Source organism: Notamacropus eugenii, chromosome 2 (genome assembly GCF_028372415.1).
Source record: "Notamacropus eugenii isolate mMacEug1 chromosome 2, mMacEug1.pri_v2, whole genome shotgun sequence".
Lineage (NCBI taxonomy): Eukaryota > Metazoa > Chordata > Mammalia > Diprotodontia > Macropodidae > Notamacropus > Notamacropus eugenii.
Window position 1 is genome coordinate 296,407,737 of NC_092873.1, and position 21,856 is coordinate 296,429,592.

At 42.1% G+C, this 21,856-nt stretch overlaps 1 protein-coding gene across 3 annotated transcripts in view; it reads right to left on the bottom strand.

The window, feature by feature from the left end:
- The window catches only part of IGSF3 (immunoglobulin superfamily member 3), a 131,166-nt gene extending 110,634 nt beyond the window's left edge, over window positions 1-20,532 (bottom strand). For 2 of the 3 annotated variants that reach the window (XM_072644464.1, XM_072644463.1), the window contains exons 1-2: window positions 20,116-20,335; window positions 18,667-19,344 (exon numbers count right to left, since the gene is read on the bottom strand). In XM_072644464.1, the coding sequence (XP_072500565.1) occupies window positions 18,667-18,736 (70 nt within the window). In that variant the 5' untranslated portion in view covers window positions 18,737-19,344; window positions 20,116-20,335. Of the gene's footprint in view, window positions 1-18,666; window positions 19,345-20,115 lie in introns of all 3 variants that reach the window. The other variant, XM_072644462.1, reaches the window with a different exon arrangement.
- Between the last annotated feature and the right edge of the window lie 1,324 nt (window positions 20,533-21,856).

The following is a 21,856-nucleotide window of genomic DNA, read 5'->3' on the forward strand; positions in this document are numbered from 1 at the left end:
TCCAGCCACATGTACCACCCCCAAAAAAAGATCCCTAAGCCAAGAATGGTATGAGCAGTTCCATCAAAATCACGAGGTACATACAGCTTGTTTTCACTGCCCTCCCCACCTTATACCTCTTATTTCTATGTGTTCATCCTTCGTTGCTGAAGAAGGCCATGCCATCAGAGAAATAATGCTATGACTTGCACTTGACTTTGTTTTGAGTGAGGGAGGGCTGTGCAGGTCACCAGCCTCACTTCTCCTCCAGAGCCATCTGAATCCAGTGACCAGATATTCATCAGGATGATTGGAGATGACCCAGGATGAGGCAATTGGGGTTAAATGACTTGCCCAAGATCACACAGCTAGTGAGTGTCAAGTGTCTGAGGTGAGATTTGAACTCAGGTCCTCCTGACTCCTGCATTGGTCCTCTATCTACTGCACCACTTGGCTGCCTCTCTCTTATTTCTACTTGTGAAATGAAAGCTTTTTCTCCCAGTAAAGAAATTTAAATCCCAAAGGAAAGGATCCTTGAAGTCACAGCCCAGACAGGTGGCTTAAGCCAAATTCTCCACCAGTGTTCTAATAGGGAAGAGGAAATTGCCTCTACTGGATAGTGGGGGGCCAGGGTAGGAGGTGTGGGGGAGGTATAGGATATCAATCAGCTCCTTCTGAAGTCACACTGTCATATTCTGAGTCAGCAACCAGATTTCCTGAAGCTTTTCTCTTTTTTCCCCTCAAAATGATTGTTATTACTTTTCTACGCATTCTTCTGGCTAATGAAATTAATCTTAAAATAGCAGAGTATGGCCCTATTAATTTCAACTTGAGTATCACAGAACTTTAAACTAGAAGAGACCTTAGAGATTACCTACTCAACCTTCATTTTACAGATAAGGAAACTGAAAACCCCCAAGAGTGAAATGCCCTTCCCAAAGTCATCTAACCATTTAGTGGTAGAACTGGACTAGAACCCACATCTCCTGACTCCTAGTCCCTGTAGCCCCCAATGGCTTTTACCATACAGTCTCCTAATTTAGAATCTGTGACAATTCTAACAAGATTGGTCTAAAGCATACTACATCAGTCCTTCATAAATAGTACAGATAACATAAACAAAGATTTCTCTTAGGACTATTTAGAATACACGTAAGAATTCACTGTTTTCAGTAGCTATTTCCAAGGCAACATTTACACACAAACAACTGATATAGGTTAATGAAAAATCATTCATTTCTTCAATAAAGTAAGATCTCTAAAGGCCTCTTCAAGGTAACAGTGGTATTACAGACAGAGCTGGAAGGGACCTCACAGATCATCTGCTTCCATTGTCTCATTTTACATACAGGGCCACAGAAGTTAAAAAGACTGTCTCAAGATCACACCGACACCATCATTGTTTTTTTCCCCAAGGCACCTGCAGCCTTTTTGGTTAACCTAGTTTATGTAGAAGTAACAACTCAGTTATTAACAATATTCTGTAATTCAGATATTATACCATTTCAAACTAATATTTCCAAGTGGTACAAGTTAATAAGGATTTTGCTATTGAATATTTAAAAATTACATATGGAGAAAGAGAGGGAGAGAAAGAGAGAGAAAGAGAGACAGAGAGAGAAAGAGAGAGAGAGAGAGGAAGAGAAAAAGATAGGGAGAAACAAAGAAGCAGCTCAAGGAATAGAAGGAAAAATGACAGGATGCAAGAGAACAGGATTCCAATCCTTTGGCTACAATCTTACTCTACCCAAATGTGTAACCTTGGATGAGTAAGGTCTCCCCTCTGACTCATTTTCTTCATCTGGAAAACAAGGAGATGAGCTACTTGCTCATTACTATAACCTGCTTTGGAAGGACTCCTGAGGAGTTAATTTTGGACATAAGCTTTAGATGAAAGAGCTAGGGCAGCTAGATGGAGGCCCAGTGGAAGGAATGTCAGACCTGGAGCCAGGAAGTACTGAGTTCAAATCCAGCCTCAGACACTTAGTACCCATGTGACCCTGGACAAGTCATTTTACCTTTGCCTCAGTTTCCTTTATGAAATGGAGATAATAATAGCCTCTACCTTACAGGATTGTTGTGAGGATCAAATGAGATAATATTTGTGAAGTGCCTCAGCATAGTGTCTGGTAGCTAATAGGCCCTATATAAATGTTAGTTATCATTATAATTATAATATCTTTATGTCTCTTTAGCAGATACAGTCAAGAGTTGGAAAGGATCTCTGGTAATCTAATCCAACCCCTATTTACAACTGATGAGACTGGGTGAAGATCAGAAAGATGAAATACCCAGCCCAAGGTCACCCCACAAGGTCATGGCACAATAAGAAAAAAACTTCCATCTCTCAACCCCCAACCCAAAACATTTACCTCTGAGCATTGTAATGTTAACAGCACACTAGCCATATGACATCCCCCCCAAAATGAAGCGATCATCCAGTCTCTGAGCCAGAGGCAATCAAAAGACAGTGCTCCCAATAAGAGGGTGACAAGTCTTCATTTTTCTTTCAAGGATGTAAAAGTGTTATGTTATGCCTCCTTTGCCAGGCCACACAAATCTCTCAGATGCAGGCAGGATGATCACTGACTAGAAGAGATTATACTCAGAATATCTTATGAGATTAGATATTGTGAATCCTCCACATGACTTCCTCCATCCCAGTTACAGTTCAAAGAATAAGAGGAGGCTTGGTTAAAGCCTTTGGTTAATGTCTTACAGTTTTCAAAAGAAAAAAAAAAACCAATAACAAACCAGGATGGAGCAAAGCAAGAAAAGATACATGTCCACTGTCGAGAACAGCTCTGGGATGGCCGCCTACTTCCGGCATATAAACCTTTATGGCATTCATCAATTTCCTAGCTACACCAGAGTCCTACCTAATGTCCTATATTTACTCACTTTATCCCAAAGCTAATGGTTGAAGGTACATTTCCTGAATAAGTTACAGTTGTTCCTTAATTCCAAGAGGTTTCTTATTGGATGATGCTTTAATTAAAATAAAAAATGAAAGAATTGTCTCTCTCCATTGGTTATAGGGATTTTCCAGTCCTTCCTTCATTTCATCACCCTGTTTCCATTTATTCTTCTACCTCCCACTTTGTACTTACATCTCTGTATAGTCTCTCAATTAAATGTAAGCACTTCGAGGGCAGGAAGGGTCGGTCTGTCATTCTTTTCTTTTTGGCCCTGGAGCATCTAGCACATAGTCTAACCTTACAGAAGACACTTCAATTTTCTCTTCTTTAAGAAGGTGAAAAAATATGCAAACTTCTTAAAGATCATTCCAAATCTAAGAAACAGCACAGTATATGTAAAGAGCACTGGTTCTATCACTCATTATTACCTGTACTTTGGATAAACTACTGAAACTTTCTGTGCCTCTGGCTTCAAGTCTATGCTTCTGAGATTTTCTATTTACAAGAGAGATTTCCAAATTCAAATATAAAAATATTTGAATTTATATTATATATTACATCATATTTGTATATATTTGAATTTATATATAAAACACATTATAATTATATATTATACTATCATATATGCATATTCCATGATGGTTGACAGCATATATACAATGATCCTGTAAACTGAAGAGATTCAATCCCTTCCTTTCCCACCCTGAGAGCTGCTAGAACACCTAACTTGAGATCATCCCAAATTCAGATAGGAGAGGTAGAAGAAAGAAGCCAAAAGGCTTGGGGGGGTGGGGGAAGGGGAAGAGAAGAGAGGACGGGTGCTGTGGGCGATGTGTTCAGAATATAATTGTGGCTTGTACTGAAACATTTTGAAGCTTTATTATGAAATCACTCGACAAATTGTCTTTAAACTTTGTCATGAGGGTTGCCTTGCCTTTGGGTAATGTTAGGATACCAGAAGGAACCTATCTAAATAATAATCTCTCTAATGTTCTAATTTGTCCATCTGTGACGCAAAATTCCCAGGGGCCCCAGCAGCCGTCAGCACAGAGTGGTCACCAGGCAAAGAAACTTTCAATTGTAAGACAGACCATACAGAAGATATCGAAGAAGGATGAGGCATCTGCTGCCAAGAAATCACAAGGGAACATCAAGAGGGCTCTGATCTAGTTCATGGCCGCGTCTACATCACACATTTTGCAAGTCCATACAAACCACCTTGCAGACAAGGAACCTTGATCAATCAGGGGAAAGGGAGGAGGAACACACGATTATATACAATGCTAATAATGACTCATGAGAAAAATACTGATAAATACTTTCTTTGATGATTGGCCTGGGGAGTGGAGGAAGGAGGGGAGGAGGGGAAAGATGCAGCGAGGAGGGAAAGGCTCTGGGAGAAACAGGACTAGAACATTTTTTGTCCCACTGATCTGATTCAACAGCAAGTTAAAAAATGGTAGGCAGATATTGGGGTTCCCCTAATCCTGCCTACAATGAGCTGTCTTTTTCCAGATAACTTTGATGACTAAGTGTTCTGGGAACTCAATGGCAGTTTGAAAAGAGGAAAATGATTACAACACAGCACCACTATCACCAACAATTCCTCCAACACAATATCTCTAGCTATAATGTGGGCACTCTTTCTGGTAACCAAGCCAAATGATACACAGCTAGGAAAATGTTGCAACATGATAGAGTGCAGTCAATGCTGGGTTTAGAGTGACAAGTTCTGGGTTTCAGTTCTGCTTTTATTCATACCTATCTGGGTGACCTCAGGTAAACTACAGAATAGATCTGGGCCTGAGTTGCCTCATTTGGAAAACAGGAGAGGTGGACTTATTCTCTAAAATCCTTTCCAGGTTTATATCTATGATCTTATGGTCTAAGTGCTTAGAGCGGGTTAAGTTCATCGTAAGAGATAACAAAGTGAAGGCAGAACAACTCAACTCCCACGTTGCTTCTTTTGTCTCTATCAAGAAAAATGAACTTCAAACTGGGAAGATTGGAAAAAAAATAGTCAAGTGGGAGTTGCAGCTGAATAAATGAATTAAATGACTAGCAAGCAAAATATCTAACTTCCCTCTAAGGGTTCAATTCATCAAGTCCCGAAGAGAACTATAATACCAGGGTACAGAAAGAATTGAAGCACAAAATTAATGAGCAAGAAGAATCAGAGAGGAAGTAGGAAATGGGAAATAGAGGAAGGTTGTCTTGATTTTCCAAAGAAGAGAATGCAACTTATTGGTCAGTGACCCTCACTTCAGTTCCATCACAATTTTAGAGTGTAAAAGGAATGGTTAGAAAAGATCTGAAAAAGCAATTGGTAATTACTGAGACCCCAATAGAACTTCACTGACAAGTCGTCAGAGTATCCACATTACCTTTTCTTTGAGTACAACGAGACTGGCAGATCTAGGGAAATTTCACTTGCATAAATGGAACAATGGGCCAATGAAGACATAGTCTTCATGCCACTTTTGTAGGCATAAATGGAGAGATGTGGGTTAGATGACCATAAAGTTAGGGTGGTATAGGACTGCTTAAGTGATGGGACCCAAAGTGAAGCCACTGATGGCTCAAAGTCAGTTTGGAGAGAGGTTTCTGGGGGCATGCCTTAGGGATCTGCCTTTGAGGCCAAGTTGTTCATATTTTTAATCAAGGATGTTGATGACAGTTTAGTTGGCATATTTACTGCAATGGTAGATGGCATGAAATTAAGAAGAAATAGTTACCATATTATATGATGAAAGAGGATCCTAGAAGCTCTCAACAGGAATGGCAGAGTGATTAATTCAATCTTCTTGGACTGAATTTGGAATTCTTAAATCCTAAATACCAGATGTGGGCAAATGAGAGCAACATTCAAGACAAGTCAATAAAGTGGCTGGAGCTGACCAAGTTCACAGAAGAAATATGTGTTAGAAGAGCAGTTTTCAAGAATATTTTAGAGAGAAGAGGATACGAAAAGAACAAAAAAACTCATGGATATCAATACCGATAAAAAAAGGTGATGGAGAAAACTTAAGAAAATCTCACACCATATGTGTCTGCTCTCAGCTCTATAAAACCTTTCTGAAAATGGTCTACACGTGCATGAAGGTTTATTCTTTATAAGAATATAAGCGGCAAAGTGACAGGCTTTCAAATATCTGAATGAGAAGGGTAAAGAACATAACAGCCCATTGATTCTACTGATAATAACAACAACAAAATACATTTGACTAGGTAGGGTAATATGCAGTTTTAAAGATTCTGCAGTAGCTTTCAGATGCATGTTCAGATTATTAGACACTTGATATAAGATGTAACCACACTGACCAGTCACGCCAATAATCCTCCAATTATTAACATCACATGACACATGACAGAGAGAGATAAGTGGTATTAACTAGTGGATATAGAGATGGTCTCAGTTAGGAATGGAATCAAACAGAGAAGAGAGAGTAGCAGGGTCAGGTCCCACCACTGAGATTCTGGCAGTAAAACTATTCCTCGCAGCTCTAACCTGCTACTGGCAGCAATCACGAACTGGTGATCTGCACTGGTAAAGGGAATTTCCATATATTAATGAAATAATAGTTCTAAATACCTCACTCTTCTGAAAAAAAAAAAAAAAAAAGAAAGACTTGCCTAAGGTATTTACCTCTGCTTGAAGGATGCCCTGCCTAGAGTTCAAATGCAAGAAGGGTTCCTCCATATGCTCCTGTTTGCAAATGATACTTGTGCTGACTACATCAAACCAAGATCATTTTAATGAAATCTACGGCCAATAAGGAAACAGGCCTAGGAAGCCATACCTCAAAAACCAAGTAGATGAATCCATATCATCCAGATAATGACACAGCTGAGCAGCCTACTAAGTTATTCCAATAAGCTAAATCCAGAATCAGAAGAGGAACAGGCTAAAATGAGTTTCAGAACCTCCACCACACTTTCAATGATCCAAAGCTGCTGCTGACACAAAAAGAAATCTTTTTAACATTAAAATATTCCTATAATTTTGTGACCATCAAGATGTCACTTAATTTCTCAGTGCCCTGGGCATCACTGTAAGACTATAAATTGCAGAGAAGGTGCCAATCTGCATTAGTAGAGGATCTTCCTCATCTTACATCCATGAAGGCATCTGTCCAGTTCTTCGCTCTCTTCTCCCGATGACATCAGATGACTGCCAAACACAGAATGTTACAATTGCCAAAAATCAAAATGGTGGATGACTCAAAGGTAAGTGAAGAGATATATAATGGGGTAGAAGGAGGCTGTAGCATACTACCAATGACAATGTCTATGCAAATGGTAGACTAAAAGATGACAAAGACATGTATGACTAGAAAAGGAGGTGTTCTAGTCTTGGAGAAAATAAAAAATACCAGAGAGAAAACCTATGTGCTAGGGTGGTACTCAAAAACTGTTTAAAAACCAAAAAAAAAACAAACTGAATGATTCCAGGGCTTTGGATCCTTATATGGAAAATTTGTAGGCAGCCACTGACAAGAATCATAAAGGTAATTACCATCTATAATGATGGAAGGAATATCCATAAAGATTAATCTGTACTGATTTCATTTTAATTACCAATTCAACAAACATTAAACTCCCACAACATGGAGGGAAGGGGGGAGATTGGGGGAGGAATCTATAGGTCTGGCCCTCAAAAAGCCTACATTCTAACTAGAGGGATACAATAAGAAGTAAAGTAAACTACGTTAATTGAGGTGGGGGTAGAGGAGTATCAAAGAAGGCTCCAGGGAAAAGTTGATAACAGAGTGGACCTAGGAAGCAAGATAAGATTTCAGAGAGGTAGAGTCTCAGGGAATGCATACCAAATGCATGGTAGATATCTTAGGTGAAAGTCCTCAGGCAGGACACAGAGTGGAAATACACAAGTGGGACTGTTAAAAAGAATAATTACTGTCCAAGTATAGAAATGGGGAGATATTATAGACCATATTTCATATGAAAAAGACCTAATTGGGGCGAGGTTCCCTTAATTATGAACTCACCATGAGTCAACGTGACATGACGCTCAAAGGAGTCTGTGCAATTTTTGGTTGTCCTTTAGAAAAACACAGTGTCCAAGGCTAAGGTCTGCTGAATTGTCATTAGACCACAGCTAGAAGACTTCATTCAATTCTGGCACTTCACTATAGAAAAGGAACCAACCAGCTAGAGTGGCCAAAAACAGTAAGAGGACTTCTACCATGCCTTGTGACGGTTATTAGTAAAAGGAACTGGGTGCAGTTGACCAGGAAAAGCGGAAGATTGAAATGAGGACATAATAGCTCCTCCTCAGGTATTCAAGTCTATCTCATGGAAACGAGACTCTACCTGTTTTCCTGGGCCCCAGGGGGAGAATATGGGTAAAAGTGCAGAAAAACAGATCTAGGTGAGATATCAGGGGAACCTTAATAATCTGAGCCATGACAAGTAGAATGGGCAGCCTCCAGAAGCAGCAGGTTCCCTAGCACCTGAAGGCTTCAGAGAGAGGCCTAATGACTACTTGTCACGGAGGGGATTCCTGTTCTGGCACTGGCAAGATGAATGACTTCAAAGACACCTCCCAATTTTAATTCTGTGAGTCTATGACGGGAAGTGACAAGCAAAAGAGGTTGCAAAATTTTCTTCTTTGGAGGTCCATAAAGAAAAAAAAATTAGATGCTTATCTGACTAGGGTGGTACAGGCTTGCTTCTGCCAGAAGGCAGGGATTGGCCTGAGTTCTCTTTCAAGTTTTCTTAAAATGATTTATGTCTCCCAGTTTTTTTTCCCCCTAGAACAGGGCTCTCCCAACAAGTTCCATTATCAATGCTACCAAAGCAACATTTACAATAAATTCAACCTTGTTTCAATGTACAAAGATAATTCTCTTAACAAAGAGGAGAAACTTTTGTCAATTTCACAGGTTTGCTCAGACCAGGACAGTAATTAGGAACTAGTCACGGAGGTGTTTTTGCCCTGGTAAATGGTCTACAGCTTAGCAGAGACAATGCTGCTGAGACAATCCAACATTTCTTAAAATGAAATGAATTTTTTTTTTAAGTACTCCTGACTTCTGTGACAGAGCTTGATTCCCAGGAGATTAAGTGAGTTAGATCTATATGCTACAGGTCAGAACAGATCCTCAAGCCAAATTTGATCTGACCTGCCTTCTCCCAATCACTCCAGGGCACTGGGAAAATTTTAATTCTAAGTACCGGCAGGACAGATTGTTTCGGGCAAAGACATCAGTGACTACAGCTCAAGTCAGTTGTGGAGTGAGTGGGGTTTTTTTTAACCATGACCTGGGTCTCATTGGGTTTTCTGGTTATCTTTATGCTTTGAGTACTGAGTACCAGAGCTAGGCTGCTACAGCTCTTCTCTTATTTTGGCCATAAGACAGTCAGAGAAAGTGAAGGAAGAGTTAAGAAGGCCCCTCCCTTTCAGGACACACCTAAGGCCGTAAGGGAAGTTACTTCTCCACATGGTAGAGGCCTTTCAATCAATCAACAGCCATGTATTGGGCATCTACTCTGTGCTGGGCACTGGACTGCCACAGAGATAAAAAGACAAACGTGAAACCATCCTCATCACTCAGAAGATTACATTCTAACGGGGTAGGGGAGGGAAATGAGAGAGAAAGGGGGACACCAAATGCATATATGTAGGAATAGACAAAGCAAAGCAGACACAAGGTAACCTAGAGGACGGTAGGAGGAGCTGTGGGGAGGGGAGGGAAAGGAAAGGACTCCTATAGAATAGATACCTTCCCCGGTTACCTTATACCTGTTTGGGATGTATGTGTGTGCATGTATATGTATACATTACATATATGTGAATATTACATATCTACAAATAAACTCATAAACATGCTATAACATGTGTATGTTTTATATAACATTATATACACATATATGTTCATATATATCTATAAATAAAATAAACACTTGTTATAATGTAGATGCATATTTTATATAACATGCATCTGTGCATATAACATACATGTTGCTGTGTGTCTTTCATTCTTGAAGACATCAGGTGATGTCTTGCAAGTGAAGGAGGGCTGTGTAAAATCACCAGCCTCACTTTTTCTTCCAGAGTCATCTGAGACCAATGGCAACATATAGATCAAGATGACTGGAGATAGCCCTGGAGGCAATGGGAGACCTTGGCTTTCTTGAGGGAAGGTCTCATTTTATCTGAAGCTACACTCATTCAGTTTACTAAGGGTAGGTAAGAAATGAGGCAAAAATTGGCCTCTTTTATCTAGTCAAAAAAACCCCATCAGGCTGGGAGGGGAAGACCCTCAAGGTCTCTGGCCAAAACAAAAACAATTGCTCTTTACATTCACTCTGAGTCAGCAGGGCTCAAATGAGATTTGGGCTGGGATCTAATGTTGTGTGTGTATATATGTCTATGTATATATTTGGATATATAATTGTATATGTGTGATATAATTGTATGTATATAATATATATGTGCATGTATATATGTATATATTTATACACACGCACATACCCAAACACACACATAAGTATTTATGAAGCATAGATCTATAAGATCTCATATTTAAGGCCCTGGGTTCAAAACCCACCTCCAATGTCTACTACCTCTATGACCTTGGACAAGTCACTGAATCTCCTGGTCTCAGTTTCCTGATCTGTAAAACTGAGAGAGGGATTGACTTGCTGGCCTCTGATGTCCCTGATTGCTCTAGCGCTATACCCCTATGCTACGGGTTTACAAGGAGAAAGAATGAAACAATCTCTGTTCTCAAAGAGCTTACTTTCCAATAACCATAACAATTGCAAAATAACACTTTACAGATATTATCATAGTAGTAGTACAGATATTATTATCCCTATTTTACAGATGAGGAAACAGGTTCAGAAATGACATGTCCAGCCAAGGCCATGAGGTCACTAAGGGTCAGAGGAGGGATTCAAAGCTAGGTTCTCCACTAACTCCTCTTCCAAGCCCAGTATTCTTTATTACACCCTGCTACCTCTCCCACAATGTCAAACCTGCCCCTCTGCCCCAGCCCCCAATCACTCCTCTCTTGGGTCCTACCTCGATTTTTTATTTTTCTTCCTAGCATATCAAGAGCCCAGGGATTCAACTACTCCCAAGGATTCAATCATCCATCTTCAATCAGGAGACCCAAGTCTGTGAGTTCAAATCCATTTAGCCCTTAAGACCTCTTACCATCACTAGATACTAGACACCAAGAGTAGAATTACTCCTTTCACTGGCCTCAGTCACTGCATAATAGCTCAACTTCTCTACCATGGGGGACCCCACCATCACTTCCCCAATATTCCAAGTCAGGACCCTCCAAAAACCTCTCTCCTTTCCCCTAAACATGGAAGTTAGTTTCCAAATCCAGTCACATCTTTTTTTCCCCCACATTTAATTTTTATTTTTCTCTCAATTAAATGCAAATAAAATGTTTTAACTTTTTTTTAAATTTTGAGTTACATAATCTCTCTCTCCTTCTGCCACATCTTTCTCACAGCTCTTTTCTAACAGTTCTTTCTTCTCAATGCTCTCTTTGAATATCAAGCAGCAGATGAAGAAACTGAGGCTCCAAGCGTTATGTAACTAGTCCAAGGACAAAGAGCTATTTATTAAGTGGCAGAATTCCAGTCTTCTACTAGCCCAGTGTCCATTTCATTTAACTCCATTGTTCCTTTAATGTAAAAGGATTTAATTTCATTTAATGTAAATACTTTCCTGTCCATCTGTTTTTGGTTTTTTGGTTTTTTGTTCAAAGGATCACTTGATACAGAGCTGGAATAGACTTTAAGGGTCATCTAGACCAAGCACCTTGGAGTAGAGCTTCTCAAAGGGTGGTCCAGGAACCTCAAGTCCCTTTTTGGGAGGAAGGGGGAGGGTCTGCAAAGTAAAAACTACTTTCATGATACTAAGACATTCTAATTTCTAATACAGTAAAAATTGATAGAAACATCCTGGAAGTGGTCTTCAGCAACTTTTAAGAGTATAGAGGGGTCTTGAGATCAAAACTTTAGAGGCTCCTGCTTTACAATATTTTACAGATGTGGTTAAGTAGGTTGGCCAAGGTCAAAGGGATGGGAAAAAGCAGAGCTGGGAATCTGAATTCAGGTCCTCCATCTCTAAATAAACCACTCTTTACACAGCACCAAACTTAGTATCTGACATTTCTGTTCTCCAACTGACAGGTTATTAGTTATTAGAGGGCAAGGACATTTATGTCTCCGTTTTTATGTGAGCTCCTCAGGGAAGGAGGTACTCTCATGAACTAAAATTTTCTGTTTAATGGAGGATCGGGCAGAAAACTCACTTTCCTTGTTGAAAACCTGTCTAAAAAACATGAGTCTCTTTCCTTCCCAATGTCTAGCTGATTTCATCTTTCTTTGATGATTCAAGATCCCACCAATGCTGCAGGGGTCATTTCGCACATAAATTATTTTAGATAAAGATGTAAAAGATTGGGTTGAGTATGTATGGACCCTGGGATATAGCCAAGAAGTGGTTTTTAATAAATCCCTATCATTCTTCTGAAAGTAGGGTGGAACAATCACAGCCTCCTTTACTGAGAGTTCGCTGGGTGAGGTTTTCCTCTCATTTTCTTCTTGCAGTGCCTCGAACACAATTAAGAGCTTAATAAGTGTATCTTGATGGTGTTTGGCACCAAAGCATTTTCCATAAAAATATGCATGATTTTTGCACAACCATATCTTTTTTCCCCCTTTGAAAATTAGGTGGTATTCACACACAGGTGTCTGAAATTCTCCTAACATGAAAGCAAATGCTTCCTAAAGAGCATCTGTGTTCAATCTGATACAGCAAAGAGCACTGGATTTGGAAACAAGAAAACACAGAGCTTGGTTTGAATTATGGCTCCCCGTACTCACTAGCCATGAGACCCTAAGCAAGTCCCAACCTGTCTGAGCCTCAGTTTCTTTATTTGAAAAATGTGGACAATCATACCTGTGATACCAATACCTCCCAGGATTGTGAGGAAAGCTGTGTCAAACTTAAACTGATTATTTAAATGTGAGAGAGATGTTATCATCCCAAACAACGTGCTATTCACTAAAAGAGTTTCACTAACAGAATCATAGATGTAGAGCTAAAAGGGACCTTAAAAGCCAATCTAGTCCAGCTCCCTCAATTTACTGATGAGAAAGCTGAGGTCCACACACAGAAGCTAAGTCACCTAGCCCATGGCTATGAAGGTAGTGGTCATTAAAACTGGAATTTGAACCCAAGTGCCATCACTTCAAATCCCACATTTTTCCCACTATGTAGTTGTTCAGCTGTTTTTTTTTTCACTTGTGTCCAACTCTTTATGACCCCATTTGGGGTTTTCCTGGCAGAGATACCAGAATGGTTTGCCATTTTCTTCTCCACCTCATTTTAAAGATGAAACTGAGCCAAACAGGGTGAAGTGACTTACCCAGGGTCACGTAGCTAGGAAGTGTCTGAGGTCAGATTTGAACTCAGGAAGAAGACTCTTCCTGAATCCAGGCCTGGTACTTTATCTACTACCCCCTAGCTGCCCACTATGGGGGACAGCAAACCCATGTTGGTTGACTCTGGAAAGGAAGGCTAGAACCAGATTATGAAGGGCTTTACATACACAATTTCAGTGGTTTGGCCACATCCCCTACAGATGTAAATCAAAATCCTTCTGCAAAAGTAGATCATCTGGGAACAAAAGTCCATTATTCTATAGCCAATCCAATTGTGGGATAATAGATTTAGAACAAAAATCAGAGGTCATATAATCCAACTCCCTCATTTTATAGTTGAAGAAACTGAGTCCCAGAAGTTAAGTGACTTGCCCAGGACCACACAGCTTGTAAATGTCTGAAGCAAAATTTTAATCCAGACCAGAATCAGGAGACAGTATGTTCAGAACTCTACCCACTACATGTGATAAGTCTCTCACCAATTTGCCCATTGTCTGAAAATCCGGGTTAGCTTTTAGTCCAGCTCTAGTTTCCCACTAGAAGCCTTCCTAGTATGGTAGGACGTCATGGAGTGGATTCTCACCTGGCACAATCACCTAGGCACCAGGGAAAAACCTCCTGTGTCTTGATACTACAGCATTTAAAGCATCAACTGCTTCCCTTGAAACCTTTCGATGGCTTTTTAGAAGATAGGTGTTAGCTTCTTTAATCCCTCCCTGTCCAAACAAGTTTCCAGTAGAATGGGAACTCTTAACTCAGTGACTCTTGTGGTTTGTCAATTTGGGGTTGGTTTTTTGTTTGTTTTCTTTTTCTCCAGTGCCTAGAATAGTGCCTGGCAGACTATGGGCATTTAAATAATGCCTTTTGAGAGGGAATCAAACAAGCTTCCCCTACTCTCCAAATACACTTAATCCTGTATTTGTAGATGGCCTGGTAGATAATGCAAATGAATACCCTGTTATCTGGGTTATTTGTTCCATGTTTGCTCCCAGGATGGCCAAAACTTATTTCCTCACCCTATATTTGCAAGTGGCATTTCCATTTTTTAATATTCCATCTTGAAAAGAGATTTCAACCTGCTTGTAGCATCAGCCTTGGTGTGGAACAGCTATCTCTTTCTTCATAGCACACAGATAAAATGAAATTTTGCTTTATGACCTGAAGTTCAGTACTCATCTGTCTTGTTCGTCCCTTCCCCCTCCTGTCTCTCACAGGAAAGAAAGTATGAATCTATTGTCACACACACCTACCTTCCTGTCATTCTCACAATCTTTTCTGAGCATGCTTTCAGTCAAAGGCACTTTGTTCTTCACCCCCTTTTCTGCCTTTATTATACTCACCTCCACCAATCCCCCATCCTCCCCCCTCCACACACACACACCTGGTCCCTGGTCTGGCTTCTCCCTATGGATACACCAACATTCTCAGCAAAATTCACTGCTCCATAGTCATTACAGATGGACTCTGGAGTTCAAAGGGGATTGGGGAGATGTGGGACAGCTTATAGAGCAGGAAACAAGCTAAAAGTGAAGGATCAAAGGCATGTGGGTAATTAGAAAAGGGTGGAACTAATTCTAGGCAAAGAGAGAGGGGCATCAGTCCTGGGCAGGGAAGGAGGGGCTCAGGGCCCAGCCAGGAAGAGGCAGAGAAGTGTTGGTCACTAGGTAGGAGGGGCCAGAGAGGGGAGGGAGGAAATGATGGGCAAGGGACACAACTACAGCAAAAGGCACCGAGAGCTGCATTCAGACTTGTACCAATTCAGAGCTGGAGGAGACTTTAGCATACGGAAATGACTTATCCAAGGTCATCAGCTAGTTCCGGGAACATCAAAGAAAACAATCCTAGACTCAGGCCCTTCAGCCCCTCCTCCTTTACAACAATGGATCCCTATTGCACAGAGTAAACGCAAACTCCTTTGAGTCAGATCTTTAAGGCTCTCCACAATCTGGCTCCAACTTACCCTTCCCATCCCATTTCATATTCCTGCCTTTGGCTCACTATACGAGCTATATGAACTCTTAAACAGCTCATGGTTCTCTTCCCATTTTGTGCATTCCCAAGTCCCCTGCTGTGTCTGAAAGTTCTTCCTCATCTCCGCATCTTAGTTTAGAGATTCTGGTAAGAGGACACCTCCTCCAGGAAGCCTTCCCTGATCTCTCTGGTTAAACGTGCTCTCTCCTTCAAATTTACCTAGAAGACTGTCACATTTGAGTCTGCACCAGACTATGTCTAAGTATGTGGGTATAGTGGATAGAGTTCAGGACATCAAAGTCGAGAAAATCTGGGTTTGAATTCTGCCTTAGATTCTTATTCCTACATTCTCCCAGACAGGTGGCTCCCTTCATTTTCTCAGGTTCTCTAGTTTCCCATCAGTTAAATGAAAAGGTTGTCTTGGGTGGTCTCTGAGGTCTCTTCTAGCTCTACATGAACCATACACCTTTGGTCCTTCATTCTTAGCATGCCTCCTGCTCTGTTCAACTACGTCTCACACCAATCCTATAACAGTGAGGGACATTTGAACAGAGCAGGAGGCATGCTAAGAGTCAAGCCCATGACTGACTAAAAGAGGTCTTCATAAAAAAAAAAAAAAAAGGTTAGAGAGAACCAGTCCTCTTTTCTAATATCACTTAAGATGATGTCTGTGACTCATCCCTTCAAAGCTTCCCTTGAAGCTTATAGAACTGATTTCACCTGTATAAACAGGTGTGTGAAGGGGGGGAGGAAGGAAAGCACAAAGCACAACTACAATTCTTAGCTACATTCAAATAGCCAGAAGGAAAAAAGGTACAAATGCCACCTTTGCCTTTTCTCCCAACCGGTTCTCTTCCCCATTAACCCCACCCTCTTTCATCTTATCCTAATTTCCCAGCCAAATCACACACCCCATGGACTTTCCAGATTTTTTTCCCCTTCCTTCCATTCCCTGGGAAAATCACCCTATCTCCAAAAAAAAAAAAAAAAAGTAAACTAAATTTAATATAACCTTCAAACACTAAATTATGAACAAACAGAAAGCATTCTCCAAAGCAAATCAGTATCTGGAGATCAGTAAATGATGATAATGGTCTCCTGCTTAGCCAGTTGTCTTTTTTGGCTCTTTGCACCCCAGAACTTCTGGAGGACATCTGGCTGAGCTTGCTGGTATCCTGAGATAGACAAGAATTCTCACATGGCAAGGAAAATGACCTGGATTAAGTCTCTGAAATGGACAGGCTCTTTCACAGAGCAGCAAAGAGATGGCTGAATTCAAAATGTTGGCAGGAAGATCAGCCTAAGGTTCAAGGCATGTCTGTTCCCTTGCTAGATGTTTTCAAGTCTCTGAAGAGGTGTTAGGCAATGGAGAGATTATTTTATTTAGCTCCAGAGAGGGGAAAGAGGACTACTGGGTCAAAGTTACAGTCGTCCCCCCCCCTCTCTTTTTTTAAATGCAAAGTACTTGGGCTAGGCATAAAGGATACACAGAAATATGAGATTTTTAAGGCAAGTACAATCTAATTGAGGGGAAGGGGCACAGCTGTGCACACATAGAACTGAGAATTGGAAAGGACCTCAATAGATCACCTGGTCCAAAAGCCTTCATTTTACAGATAAGGGAGATCCAGGGATGGATGGTACCTGTCTAAATGAATGTAAAGCCAGGATCTAACCCCCAATTCCTCTGCCTCCAAAACCATTCCTTTTTTCCCACTTCTGGATCAAAGGTAGGGGACAAGTATGATGGCATCTTGCCATGGAAACAATACTATACAAGGTAGTGGCATACTGGAAATCCAGAGGAATAAGTCACATAATGAGGAGTTGGGAGATTGTGTGTGTGTGTGTGTGTGTGTGTGTGTGTGTGTGTTTTGGGGGAGAAGCAAAAGGAAAGAGAGGTAAGCACTGGCAGTACCAAATAAAAAATACAGAGAATGTCATCTGCTTTTAGGATGGGAGATCTCTATTACAACTAAAGCATTTTACATTACTGAACAAGATTTCAGGGCTTTGAAAAAGGTCAGGGTTTTTTCCCCAGGTGAGGGGTGGGGGCTCACTTCAGGCTGGGAATTCTCCAAAGGGTCATGGTCCAGCCATTCCCCTCAATTCAGCCTCAGTCTTCTCTAAAGCAGTTGATTTGCCCTTTCTTGTATACCAGAGTAATCAAGAGCACTGATTCTCAACAGTTTTTGGTCCAGAGACAAATGAGAAAGAGTAGAAAGAAAAAGCAGAAAGAAAAACAAACTTCCCGGATTTTCTCCTGAATGACAATATTTTCCCAGCTCTTAGACCTCATGCATCACTGTTTTATGATGCCTTCCTGATGCTCTTCCCATGTATTATCATTATCATGTATTATAACTCTCTCTTTTGCCTATTAACAAACTGTCATAATAAGTTTAGACGGCTTTGAGATTTAATTTTTCCATTCAATAAAATGGTACATGCCATGAGGTTGCCTCCTTATACCGAATGGTCAGTGGTATATTGCCTCCAGAGGCAGAGAACCCGGGTTCAAATGCTAGTTTTGATACTACTTTGTGACCTTGGATAAGACATTTACTTCTTGGATCTATTGAATTTAAACTGATAAAAGGAGATCTGAGGTATCACAGCTCCACTTATCACAAGCTAATGGCCAAACCAGATTAAAATGTCCTAGAGAAATATTTAACAAAACAAATAAAAATACAATACATCACAGATAATGTTAAGTTGTGGTTTTCTAAGTCAACAGCAGTTTCTGTTTCAGTGTGACATCACTTGAGACGGCCCCCAGATAAGTGGTCCCTCCCAGCTCAAGCTCTAGGACCTATTAGGATCTGAGATAATGCTCTACACACCTTAGGTGCTCATTAAAGTACCAAACTAAAAGCAGATTATCAATTTTCAGTTCCCACTAACTGCTAAAAAAAACCAAACTGGACGAAACCAACTCATCAGAATCAACAGAAAAATAACTCGGCTTTTAAATTCGCACTTTAGATTCACACTACAAGCGGCCACTGTAGCATTAGTGTTTAGGAAAAAGGACAAGAGACCAGCTCACAGAGGACCACTGGCCACCCCTCCCTTTGCCCCTCAGTACCCTGGCTACAATGAAAAGAAAAATGAGAGCGCTTCAGAAGGATCGCTCTAAGTGTCTGCCATTTGGATAAATGACTGGTATTTGTCGAGAATACCCTTCCCTCAGATTTTTCTGTCTCAGAAATGGCCAACACAATGACTTTTTCATTCTGTGATGCACACCAGTGGCCTCCTGGGGTCACCCAGAGCTCACTGCGCATGGAGGACAACAAGCATCAGTTACAGGAGGTTAAACTTTCTTGTCTATTGCATTGATAAAAGCACATCCACTTACCCAGTAACACCAGGGAAGCCAGAGCTTGGAAACAGCACTTCATATCTGCTCCTGGGAAGGGAGAGAACATGTGGCTCCTTCCTTTTCTCCCAATACTTCGTCTCCACTCCTCAGCTGGCCACTTCTGAGTTCCAAAGGATCTCTTTAGAAGTGGAATTTGACAGGGAAAGAGACAGTTTATGGAAAAGGGGGGCAGAGGCTGAGGTAAGGCATCTGGGAGCTATAGCACTGCCCTATACTAAGTGAGGTGTCCAGATTCATCCTGAAGCCGGTCTGGTTCTCTGCCACATTACATGTCTTGCTCTGTTTCCCACTCCCAGAGAATCCTTCTGAATTAATCCTCAAGGAAAACGGCGAGAAGAGTTTTTTAAAAATCCTTTCATCCACCAAAGCTGAATTATACGGAGATGTCCTTCCCGTCTCCAACAATGCAACACGCTCTGTCGCTCAATATTCCCCAATGAAAAAAACCGGTTTAGTCAAAACCTGAGATACCCCTATCAGAATGGCTGGCAGCAGGTAGTAGGTATTTGGGGTTTCTCATCAATGGGTCCGCTTCTTTGCATTGTCGTGCAAGTCACAGCCCTACCTCCTGTTTCAGGCAGGTCCGATGAACAGAAAAGCAAGGTGGACTGTCAGCAATTCCGAAGCAGCCACATAAAAAATGACTCTCGATTTCTAAAACAAATAGATTGTTGTAAAAGATTAAAGTAGCAACTGCAAGACCTAGACAAGATAAGCAAGTGCGGTGTCCTGAGACCTGGGACTCATTCCTTGGCTTTGGTAGGTCTGACCTTCAGCAAGTTATTGAACAGGCCCGTGCCTCAGTTTCCCTTCCTGGGCCAGAGTAATACTGGGAAGATCCTTGCTCCTAGAGTACTTTTGGGAAACCTACACTTCTGAGATTTCCCTGTGCTTTCTTCCCAGTCCCCAAGGCTTTGAGTTGGCCCCACCCTCTGAGCCTGAGCAGACAGGAAAGGGGTTCCGAGGTACATCAGGGTGCCCTTGTTCCCACTTACTCCGCTTCCTCCTCCCCCCTCCCAAGGCCCGGCCCTGCCCCAAGGGACCCCCCTCCTAGAACGTGGGCGCTTTAGGCGCCCGCCGGGTCCCAGGTGGCCCAGCTATTGTTTTACCTTCCCGGGTGTTTGTTTTGCGCCGATTGTAAAGAAAGAAAGAAAGAACAAGGGGAGGGAAGGTCTAAACATGAGAAACCACTCCCCCAGAATGGGAGCCGGGAGCAGGCACCCCGGACTGGGAGGAAGAGGGCGGGGAACCAACTGCCCCCGAGTCCCCAGCCCCGAGCCCCGAGTGCAGCCGGCTGTGGGCCCCGCCGTCGCCCCCCGCTGTCCGCCTCGCCCGGATCTCCCCCCTGTCCTTCCTCGCTCGCCTGGTGGCCCCTCCGCTCGGCGCCCAGCGCCCCGCGCCCCGCGCCTCCACCTTCGCACTGACCTGGTCCCCGGACCTTGCCCGCTCCGCCGTGATTTCTCCGTAAGCCTCAAGGGACCAGCCGCTTCCTCCGGCAACCGCACCAGCAGCAGCTGCTGCTCCGCCGCGGCCCCGCCTGAGTCCCCGCCTCCTCCTCCTCCTCCTCCTCCTCGTCCTCCTGGCTCACGCCCGAGCCGGAGCCGGCTCCCGGGAGCCGAGCCTGAAGAGGAGACGGCAGCAAAGCAAGGGAACGAGCGACTGACCGAACCCGGCACTCACCGCCCCGCCCCCGCCGGCCCCGCCCCTTCCAAGAGGCATTGTAGAGCGGGGGGAGCCGGGGCAGATGTGGCGGCGCGGGTCACCGCTGGCCGGACCCCTTCCCCCGCGGCGATCTCGGCTGCGGGCTGGTAGAGTTTGGTTGGGTTTTTAATTCCGAACTGCAAGCCAGGAGGCGTGGGCCCCTTTATCTAGTAACTAACTCAGTAGCGGAGCTCTCTGAATTTCCTCACAGGCTCCAAGGCACAGCTCTTTTGTTTAAAAAAACGTATTTGCATTATGTTTTGAAGTTGTTAAATCACTAGAACCTCCCTAGGACCCTTCTATATTGGGGAAAATTTGATTACAATAGATCGCCCCTGCGCTTAGCACAAAGCCAGGCACACAGTGGGTGCTTAATGCTTATTGCCTATTTATTAATTATTCTGACCATCCACAAACGTATTTAGTATCTGCTGGGTGTAAAGTCAGTACCAATGGATATAAAGCTAAGGTCCTTGCCCCCCGGGAACAGCTAGTCTAGTATAACACAATAAACTCGAACGTGATAAGTAATGAGAAAAGCCCACACTACTAACGAGAAATATATACGTGTTAGTCATCTAATTCAACCACCCTAATTTTTCAGATGAAAAAATCGATGATCCAAGGTTAAATGTGCCTGTCCAAGGTCATACAAGTAGTAAATAGAAGAATTAGGATTTGAACCCAGGACTTATTGAGTGAAGAGCTAGGAGCTTGTTCCTGAACTTCTCTCTCTCCCTCCTTCCCCTCCCCCTCCCCCCCCTCCCCCTCCCCTTCCTCCTAAGTGCCCAATGAAGGTCTTGAATCTACAGCCTTTCACTGGAAAAGGAGAAGGTTTAAGGTGAAATCCAATGACTCCATTTTTGGACCTGTTGGGTTTAAGGTATGGGTAGGACAACTAGGTGGAAAATATAGGCAGCAATTGGAAATTGCATTTTAAGAGATAGCCCAGCTAGATTTAATCCCCTGTTACATTTCTGCAAATATCTACTGAGAGCCCAGCATTGCTTCAAATAGTGCCAAGAGCTGCCAGGGATACAAAAGAAACATGTTACATAGCATCTGCCCTCAAGGAATTTATAATTTTGTTGAAGAGGGATAAAATGTATCTTGAAAATAACTGGAGAAAAATTCATAGCATAATATGTATAGTAGAGACAATAAATTTTATTGGATACTTATCTCACAGACAGGACCATAAGATTTAGAGGCAGAAGTGACCTTTGAGATCATTGTTGCTGAGGTTCACACCCTCATTAAAAATATAGAAGTGTTTGAGAAAAACATTTTGATTTTGACTGTTGGTGGCAATAATATAAATTTCCACCAACATGTTCCTGCTGCCCATTTTGGATCAGTGGGAAGTTCTGCCAGTTTACAACAGCTATTGCTCAGTTATTTCTGGGAACTTTTCGGACAACTCTCTTGCTTGTACTTCCAAAGTATCCACAGGCATTAAGAATGC